The following is a 10,552-nucleotide window of genomic DNA, read 5'->3' on the forward strand; positions in this document are numbered from 1 at the left end:
TCAAAACCCCCGGCCCCCGAAAGCATCTGCAGGTCTCTCTCTCAGGTTTTCTTTCACATCGGCCGCCAACGTAAGCTGCAGAAACGTGGTACGCGGAGGCTGTAGCCGACCGGGGGACGTGGATTCAGCGCTAAACGAAGTGCCAAGATACACCGAACGCGAGCAGACGCTGTGGCCCTTCAGGGCGGCGGTCTGAGCCCAGGGCTCCAGGCCTTCCACTCCAAACAGGGGGAGCACGGAGCGATGCAGCCCCAGGGCCCGGGGCAGGGAGACGGGGGCTCTCTCCACCCCGTCGGCCCCTCTGACCGCCGGGGCGCCGCGGCTCCAGATGAGCCTTACACATCTGGGACGGAATGTAAATATTTGGAGGCGGAGAAACGTCAGAAATGAGCTAATTCCTCCGTCTCTGAATGCCCCGTGTTTACGTTAAACCGGGCCAATTAAAACAGTTTGAAGTGTTATTGCTCTAATCTGAGATGAAACATTGGTGATCTCCCCTCCCCCCCCCCCTCCCTTCTTTTCTGAAATAAGAAGCACAGCCTCCTAGCCTGTGTGAGACTCACGAGCAGGAGACCAGATAGATGAGAGAGGGAGGCTATTTCAGCGGCGATTTGGGTCACAGTGTCCTTCCCTCTCAAGTCCTTCCCTCTCATAGAAAAGAGACTTTGACTTTGACTTTTGATGTTCTTTAATTAAAAACAAATGATTTCAAACACCTAAAAACAGGCAAAAAAAAATATAACATCCCCTTAACCCGATGCTTTGGTCACATGATCTCTCACATACGTACACACACAAAGAAAAGAGAGCTTGAGATGAGACTAATGGAAAATCATTACAAAATGTATTTCATCCCCATTCATTTCTATGGCTGGGGGTGACCAGTTGCTGGTGTTTATTTCTGACCTTTGCTGCAGAGGCACAGCGTGACTGAGGGTCATGCACGAGGGCTCCCCGGGTCCAGCGGAGGCCCGGGCACGGGATTGAGTTCAGGCCGGGGGGGCGCGAGCATTCCGCAGCGGACGGCACTCCCCCCTCCCGACGCCGTTCCTCGAACGGCCGTCCCCGTGACCGCCGTCTCCCACAGAGACGCCGGATCGGCCCCTGGGGGCGACGGTCCCGCGAGAGGCGGAGACGTGCCCGGGCGTGAACGCAGCGGGGTCAGCGGGCCCGCCCCGCAGACTGCCGTCTCCCAGCCCGCAGTCTGGGGCCACGACCCCTGACCCCTGACCCCCCCGGCGCCCTGGCTCCTCCAGGGACGTCACACCCCGCCCCCCCCCCCCCCTCTCAGTACGATCCCCCGCGCTCTCCCACCGAAATACGACCAAAATATAAATAAATACCCCTGTTTATTTTCACTCTGAGAACACTGGCTTCGGCGCTGCTGGCTGCTGATTGGACGGCTGCTGCATTTGCTATCGCTCCAAATGTTAGAGGAAGGGGGGAGCAGGGGGGAGGGGGGGTGGATATTCCCCCTCACAAATCCAGCGATACCCCCCCCCCCCCCTCCGCACGCCCCCTCCCGTCAGCCCACATTTCCAACAGGTCGCCCCCTGGGTGCACGCGAGTGTTCGGTCGCTGCCACAGCCCCGCCCAGCTGTCCGATCGCATCGCTCCGCAGACCTCGGAGATGAAACACGCGCTCCTCCCGGCTCCTTTGTCTCGCTCAGCCGCCGCCCCGCTGCAGACGTAAATAAGGAGCCGCTATTTCCATCTATTTATTTGCACGTAGGAAAAAGGGTTCGAATGGGAAAAGCGTTCGAATGGCATAGAGACACATACAAACAGAACGGCGTTCAAGCACCATAGAAATGCATACAAACAGAACGGCGTTCAAGCACCATAGAAATACATACAAACAGAATGGCGTTCAAATACCATAGAAGTGCACACAAACAGAATGTGGGGGTGAGGTAAAAGGACACCCTATGGGGCGTGTAATGCAAACAAAGCTATCCGTCCAATCCCCAAAAGCCCCCCGACCGCGGAGACAGACTGACGCTGAGAGGCCAGCCGAAATCAGAGTAGCCCCCCCCGCGTCACCCTGGAAACCATCACACATCGCAGGGCTCCCCCGAAAAACCCGCCGTACGTGTCGCCCTTCGCCCCGAGAGACTTCCTGTGAGGCAACGGGACGCGGGGCGGTCGGCGTTCCTTCGTTTTTTCAGCACGGGAGGCAGCTCACCCCGCCCCCTCCTCCGGTGGGACGGGGTCACATGGTGCAGCTGCGGTTCACCGCAGGACGAGGCCGGTGCAGGGCGGGGGGGGGGGGGGGCGGGGGGGGGGATGAATCACACGCGTGGCTGCCCCGGAGGCTCCACTCCGGCTCGCGTGAGGAGCCGGTCCAGGATGTCGTGAGCTCTTATTTTTATTGGGAACAAATAAAAGTGGGTCTGGGCTGGCTCTGCATTGAGCTCCTACTGCAGCGCTGCTCTGGCTTCAGATCTGAGCCCTGATGTGGGGTTACTCCCTTCTGCTGTCTGTCTGTCTGTGTGCGTGTCTGTCTGTCTGTCTGTGTGTCTGTCTGTCTGTCTGTCTGCGTGTGTGTGTGTCTGCATGTCTGTCTGTCTGTGTGTGTGTCTGCATGTCTGTCTGTCTGTCTGACTGTGTGTGTGCCTGTCTGTCTGTCTGTCTGTCTGTGTGTGTGTCTGCATGTCTGTCTGTGCGTCTGTCTGACTGTGTGCCTGTCTGTCTGTCTGTCTGTGTGTCTGTCTGTCTGTCTGACTGTGTGCCTGTCTGTCTGTCTGTGTGTGTGTCTGTCTGTCTGTCTGTCTGTCTGACTGTGTGCCTGTCTGTCTGTCTGTGTGTCTGTCTGTGCGTCTGTCTGACTGTGTGTCTGTCTGTGTGTCTGCCGGTCTGTCTGACTGTGTGCCTGTCTGTCTGTCTGTGTGTCTGTCTGTCTGTCTGTGCGTCTGTCTGACTGTGTGTCTGTCTGTCTGACTGTGTGCCTGTCTGTCTGTCTGTGTGTCTGTCTGTGTGTCTGCCTGACTGTGTGTCTGAGTGTCTGTCTGACTGTGTGCCTGTCTGTCTGTCTGTGTGTGTGCCTGTCTGTCTGTCTGTGTGTCTGTCTGTGTGTCTGCCTGTCTGCCTGACTGTGTGTCTGTCTGTCTGTGTGTCTGTCTGTCTGTCTGACTGTGTGCCTGTCTGTCTGTGTGTGTGTGTCTGTCTGTGTGTCTGTGTGTCTGCCTGACTGTGTGTCTGTGTGTCTTGTCTGACTGTGTGCCTGTCTGTCTGTCTGTCTGCGTGTGTGTCTGCATGTCTGTCTGTGCATCTGTCTGACTGTGTGTCTGTGTGTCTGTCTGACTGTGTGCCTGTCTGTCTGTCTGTCTGTGTGTCTGGCTGTCTGTGTGTCTGTGTGTGTGTCTGTCTGTGTGTCTGTGTGTCTGACTGACTGCCTAACTGCCTGATTGACTGTTTGTCTGTCTGTCTGTCTGTCTGTCTGTCGGCCTGTCTGTCTGTCTGTGTCTGTCTGTCTGTCTGTCTGTGTGTCTGTCGGTCGCCTGCCTGACTCCCTGTCAGTCTGTCTATGTGTCTGTCTGCCTATCTGTCTGTCTGTCTGACCGCCTATCTGTCTGTCTGACTGCCTAACTGCCTGTCTGTTTGCCTGACTGCCTGCCTGTCTGTCTGTCTGTCTGTCTGACTGCCTATCTGTCTGTCTGTTTGCCTGTCTGTCTGTCTGTCTGTTTGTCAGTTTGTCTGTCTGTTTGCCTGTCTATCTGGCTGGCTGGCTGGCGGTACACAGCTAGTGGCAGCACACTGGATCCTGGGTATTTTTGACTGGTACACCCAAAAATCACAGGTTCCACCTTGTTCTTCAATTATCCAGCTACAAAATTACAGAATTACATAAAATTACAATTGCACACAATTGCAAGTCAGTTACCCAACATAAGTCCTTGCCCCTACCAACTGGGCTTTCCAGATAGCTAAATATCCCTCAGTAGAGCATTAAAAGTCATTCTATCTACATACTTAGCAAATGTGTAGGTTAGAGAGGTTAGATTCTGTTTTTTCCGTTATGTTAATTTTCCGAATCTACTCGCTTGGGTCACAATCTACTGGTCAGAGATGGAGGGAGGTCAAGGGGGGTCACGACATACATGTGAAGCCACGTGTTATAGCCCTTCAATGGACAGCCGTGCAAATATCAATCATGAATTCAGCCTCTAAGTGAGTCCTGAGCTTGAAAAATTCACCACCAGGCTCATTTACTTCATTCGTGGCAATGCGTCAGGGTTAACCGCCCTGCCGTAATTCACACGTGGTTTAACCGCCCTGTCTTAAACCGCAAGCGGTTTAACAGCCCTTATGCTCGAAGGCCTGCATTCTGCATTACGTCAACCCTCACCTCGAGAGAACTCAATGTCCCATAATGCACTTAACCAGGCCGGGGCTCTGCCGTTTCCCCGGGTTGCAGGGCCCTGTGCATGTTGGGCCCTGTTTGACAGCGTAGTTAGGAGGTGATGATGAAAGAGGAGGAGGATATGTGGGCCAGGGCACCACCCGAATTAGCCCGGAGGCCCCCTCCGCCTGTCACGGAGGGGCCAGGGGCCGGAGATATGGTTTCAGCGCAACGAGGGTCTCAGCGTGTGTGTGTGTCACCGCAACGCATGTACAGGCATCGATTAAGACAAAGTCCCCTGCCCCCTGCGGTGACCTTCTGAAAATAAGACACTGTACAACATCTATATTTGACCGGGTGTCCACCAATCCAGAGGGCCAGGCTCTACCCCAACCACCGCCCCCCATACCCTCCTCTAGGGAAGCAATAAAATACAGATATTCCACATCTCCGTGTCATCTGGTAATTAGGCTGTTCTGTCCAGCTTTCAGGTTGGAGTTGCAGCGCAGGGAGGCTAAGTTATCGCTGGACCCTGGGTGTTATGACACAGGCGAAGGAAGGAGGCTGAGAGCGAGAGAGAGAGAGACTGAGAGCGAGAGAGAGAGAGACTGAGAGAGAGGGAGAGAGGGAGAGGGAGAGAGAGAGAGAACGAGGGGGAGAGAGAGCCAGAGAGAGTGAGAGAGAGAATGAGAGAGAGAGGGAGAGGGAGAGAGAGCAAGAGAGAGTGAGAGAGAGAGGGAGAGGGAGAGAGAGTGAGAGAGAGCAAGAGTGAGAGAGAGAGGGAGAGAGAGGGAGAGATAGAGAGAGAGAGAGAGAACGTTGTCCACACCTCCCTCTGTCCCTTCGCTTCCGAGCAAATTGTTTCCAACAAGCAATAATCACCCTGACAGCCGCTACGACAAACAGACACAGAACAGCAGGAGACTTCTGAGAAACTTTGATGAATCAGAGTCACACTAAATGTAATTTCGCCATTCATTGTCACGAGGTTAAGTGCAGAAACAACAAAAAGAATTCGAGGAAACAGCCAAAGTCCTGTTGTTCTTGTACATTTACCAGGGCGACATTGCGGTTTAGTCATTTTTTATGAGCAACTTTAATAGTTGTTGTTGAGTTACGAGACAATCACAGACCGTAAAGCCGAATCGGACAACAGCTGAACCGTCGCTGAAGAAGTGAGTTTGAAATGCCTCTTCCTCCGATACAGACCTCTGTCCAAGAGCCAGCGCGTGGGAGTATTATCTCTGAACCGAAAAAGCTTTTTTTCTCCAAGGACCTCTTTTAAAAATACCATTTGTACGATCCTTTAAATCTTTTTTGTCGAAAAAAGCCCCGATACATAACCAAACTGAACGGGCCATGACACAAGGTTAACATCACTGACCGAGGAAATGGCCACACACGACATCACTTCCTTATAGTCTTAACATCTAAATGTTTAGATCACTGCTTTATATCTTCGTTATCTGTATGCCTGGTTTTTGTAGCATGCTTTGTTTTTTAACCATTTGCATGCCAATATCACTGTAAAACATTAAGAAATCTTTTACAGATTTCTTTTGGGGAAATTTTCATTCTGACTACCTATTAAAAACTGGAAATGTATATACGTATTTATGATTCGAATATGTTTGCACCATATATTTTTTATCGTCATCGGTTTATTTTATTTTATATTTTATTGGAAGCTATTAGATGTATTATTTTTGTAATAATACTTAATAATAATAATATGTATAGAATAACTATAATGTAATATTAGTGATTAAACAGATATAATACATAATATTATTGATGAATCTGTTGGGTGTTTTACAGTGCAGCACGCCCTGTGGCTCTCCAGGACCAGGAGTGAGGGCCACGGTTTATGCAGCCCGACACAGCCCAACACAGTTTCCCAGCGGCGTGAGGCCTCCCCCTCCTCCACACCCACCTGCGAGAAGTTGAGTCCGTTGAGCGGGTGACACTGCTCCTCCACGCGCTCCACCGCGCCGGTCCTCTTCCCCAGCCGCTCGGCCTCCTGGGCCAGGTGGAGGTCCAGCACGGGGCTGCCCCTCAGACGCACGTCCCACTCGGTCAGCGAGTTGACCATCAGCATCACCCACACGGGCCGCTTGCGCTCCCAGTTCCCCGTGATGGCGTTGAAGAGGTAGTCGGCGTAAAGGCCGCGGCCCCGCTGGTCCGGCGTCATCCAGAGGGGCATCACGTGCTTGACGTAGTCCAGGTGCCGCTTCAGGCGGCGGTAGAGTTCTCGCGGGAGGAGCGAGGCCAGGTTCTCGCCGTGGGGCAGGAGCTGGCAGCTGGTGAGTTTGGAGATGGTCTGCGGGTCGGTCAGGTCCAGCTCGAAGTAGACGCTGGTGCTGCGGTGGAAGGCCTGTTTGGAGCTCTCGGGGATGAAGTCCCAGACACGCGTGTAGGGCACGTGGATCGTGCCGAACAGGTAGGAGGGCGGGGAGGCGGGGTCGCGCCTGACGGTCCACAAGAAGGAGTTCATGTCACTCTCCTGGGGGCGCGGGGGCAAGACGGAGAGGTGAGACGTTGGGAGGAGAAGAGAGAGAGAATGATGGAGAGGGACTTTTTGAAGCAGTAGGCTCCAAGTGAATGGAGACAGATCCATACAACAGTGAAAAATCTCAATGTCAAAATTCCTGTTAATGCCAAATTGCTGAGTCAAGGTTTACTCATTTGTATTTAATTAATTCATAGATTAGGTAATTTTTTAAAATTATTTGTTATTTATTTCAGTTCATTGTTTCTTTTTTGGCTTGCAAGGTTTTACTAAAATAACTGAACTCAATCAACAGCAACAGCAGCAGTAACAACAACAACAACGAAATGTTTTAAGTGTTTAAAGTGTTTTAAGAGAAGGGGGACACTGTTCCTGGTTCATGGCTTGAACTTTGCTTTTTGCGGGAAGGTTGAGACAGACTGGCGAATGATTTGCCGGGGCGCGTGATTCTCGTCGTCCTTGGCGGTCCGAGGTTAGCTCCGCTTTCAGCGGTATTCGGAGGAGCAGTAAACGGGACGTTTTGACAAGCAGCCGACCTCGGCCGAAATAGAAACTCCTAAAAAACTTGAGCTTGGACCTCGAACGTGCATGCGAATCTGCTTCGTAGATAATCGAAACTAATAATACTATAAAAAAATTTAAAAAAGATATATAAATATATACACCATATCTACCCAATGCAATGACGGTAATAAATTATAAGTATTATTATTGAATAAGTGTAACATAGTATTATTGATTAAATTGATATAACACATAATATTATTGATTAATCTGTATTGAGTAAATAGGGGTCTCATGTTTTACAGTGTACAACAACAAAAACAATGGCATTATTATTATTTCTGTTATTATTACGTATATTATTACGCAATGTATATTATTAATATTAGTATTTGTAATATTATTAGTATTGTTTTTAGGTAGGCTACACTTTTTCATTCTTAGTAGACTACACTTTCAAACTGTTTGCACAGTTTGCTGATGCTATGTCTATGTCGTATTTAGCCTATTTCAGTAGAATTAAAACAACCAAGATTTTTAGAAAACTGAGAACAAGTGTCTAATCAATGCACCAATTCAGTCAAGGTTGGTAGTAGGTCTATATTACACTATCTGAACAGGCCTGTAACAATCTATTATTACTTTTATTATTATTATTATTATTATTATTATTATTATTATTATTATTATTATTATTATTATTATTATCTTGCCTGTGTGTGAGTTCATCGTGGAATCGCACGCTTCAAAGTAAACGGTTCTTAATTGTCTCGTTTGCTTTTCTTTACTGGCTTTTCTGCTCGTTTGTTTGTTTGCAGAAATTGTTACTTGGCTCTCCGCTCTGTTCCAACAGCACAGCGGTAACCTCTTTAGAGAGCCCGGTGATTCGGAATTCTCGCGCGGTGTTTTCTCAGTGCACGAACTCGCTGGAGCACTGAAGCGAACTGCTTTATGGGGTAATTACTTTTAACAGAAAACAGACAGCGCTTCGCTGACGTCTTACAAATTATAATAAGGGAATATCAACGGAGATCTTTTGACATAGACCTCATCATAATAGTACTGTAATAGCGGTTTACAATAATCGCAGGGCAGGATAATAAAGAGCTATATATAATTAATCCAGAACAATTTACTGTTATCGATATGACACTTGCGGACACATGCTAGCTGTTGGACGTTTTTCATCGTTAATTTGCGGGTATCTTTTATAAATAGAATTCACCTTTGGAACTCACTCATCGTCGTTTATGGGGCTTTTACCATTGTTTCAAAACTCGTGCCTAATCTGTAGTTAAGGAGCTGCGTGGCGCATTTCTGCAGTCATGATTTGAATTAAATTTCTGTTCATCTGTGGAGTTCCAGATAAATTCACACAGAATGACAGGCAGATGAGAACATCTCCCCGATCTTGGCAGGGAAGAAGAGTGGGCAATTAGAATGCAACATCTTACTTTAATTAAAACTGGCTACTCAAAATGTCCTGTGAAATATAACAATTTGATCATTTTACAAATATACTCTATGTCATGTTTAATTGTTTCCAGTGAAAAAAATAATGTTTTAAAAGTTCCACCAAGATATTGCCCACTTCGCCCTGCTCCATAGGAGTTGGCCATGGATTAAGCAATATTTCGTTTGGCTGTATTTGTGGTGTTCCTTTCAAAGGCCAAATAAATATTTGCTGGAACTCAGCAGTTTGCAACCGAATAAACAAACTCTGTTTTGACGAACATACCACAGTGTGTCTACGGACATTACCATAACATTTAGCCTCGTAAACAATTATCAAATCAATGCTGCAGTAGGCCTGCAATGGGCAAAATATGAGCCTTTAATGTGAATACAGCTATTCATTTAAATAATAATAATAATAATAATAATAATAATAATAATAATAATAATAATAATAATAATCATTAGTGTTATTAATTATAACAATAATCTATCATTATCATATGAATGATCACAACCAAAATAGTCATAATAAATGACACGGCGTTTTGAATATTTATTCCTGAAAATCGCAGCGCATATTACATTTAGATTTTCAGTTCCTTGTTTCAGTCTTATATGTGTAGCATATATAGTGTATGTAGCTGCATTAAGTGTACAAAAGGCTATGACATCATTTACGCGACAGAGCTAAGGTGTTCAAAAATCTAAACCTTATGCAGGCTGCTAAGTTATGTCATCTGAATACAGTTGGGAACTTTTCTATGTACATTCGGATCTTTGGAAAAGTATAGCCTACTTAAAAACTGGTTATCAAAACATTTAGCGGAACTGCCTCTTTAATAATCGTATTCAACACCGAGTCGCTACCGACAGGTAAACTGGCAGTCACGTTTCGCTCAACTCACCGATCTAGGTGCTTCACATTGTCTGGGCCGTCTACGGGCCTCCTGGGTTGACACCGTGTACAAGAAAGCACTTAGGAGCACCCATCGCAGTCCTGTCTGACAGAACATCTCGAGATGAAAGGCGAGCGGCGTCGGCGCGGTGTCTCTTCGGTGCGGCTCTCAGCTCCTTCTCTCTCCCCTAAGCTCTCTCCCTCTATTTCTCTCCGCTTTTTGAAAATGAAACGACGTCGTCCCTCTGCTGCCGATTATCTTCGGCTTAGAAATGCCGTTTCTGAAGAAGCGCACAAATCGTTCCGACGCCACGCCATTCTCAAACCCGCCGACTAGGGCTCTCCTCGCCGCTCCGTTTGCGTCCGTTTCGCCCTAAACTTGTCCCGCAGTTGCAATGAGAGCACTCGCGGTGCGCTGCAGAAGTTTGTAGTTGACTGTGTTAAGCCTACCGTTAGGAGGAGGTGGAGAGGGAGGAGGAGGTGAACCGCGCTGGTGAAATGCCCCCCACTTTATTTTAAGATGGGCGAGGAAAGTGACGGCAGCATGCAAGCAAGCATATCTTTTAGCAAAGGAAAATGCCCTTTCATAATCAGAAACATCAAACTGTTAGGCGAAAATGTCAGAATTTTACATGCGCAATTTTACAACTAAATTCTTCAGAAGTCGCCACCTCACGGGGCTCCGGGGACGGCCAAGTCAGGTTGAAGGCTTTTTCATTCAGGATACGTTTTGCGCAAGAATTAAGGCGATTGTGACTGTAAGAAGTTTAAAGGTTTAGACTTTTTTTATGTCTAATCCTCCTTGTTAGCCTATATTAGCCTATATAAATGACCCTTTTCGCAC

At 48.2% G+C, this 10,552-nt stretch overlaps 1 protein-coding gene across 1 annotated transcript in view; it reads right to left on the reverse strand.

Moving 5' to 3' along the window:
* trabd2b (TraB domain containing 2B) overlaps window positions 1-10,167 on the reverse strand; it is a 66,431-nt gene extending 56,264 nt beyond the window's left edge. The window contains exons 1-2 of the mRNA XM_061237955.1: window positions 9,719-10,167; window positions 6,276-6,845 (exon numbers count right to left, since the gene is read on the reverse strand). Of these exons, the coding sequence (XP_061093939.1) occupies window positions 6,276-6,845; window positions 9,719-9,826 (678 nt within the window). The 5' untranslated portion in view covers window positions 9,827-10,167. The remainder of the gene's footprint in view (window positions 1-6,275; window positions 6,846-9,718) is intronic.
* Window positions 10,168-10,552: the final 385 nt, after the last annotated feature.

The sequence above is a fragment of the Conger conger genome, chromosome 4, assembly GCF_963514075.1.
Source record: "Conger conger chromosome 4, fConCon1.1, whole genome shotgun sequence".
In the NCBI taxonomy this organism is placed as follows: domain Eukaryota; kingdom Metazoa; phylum Chordata; class Actinopteri; order Anguilliformes; family Congridae; genus Conger; species Conger conger.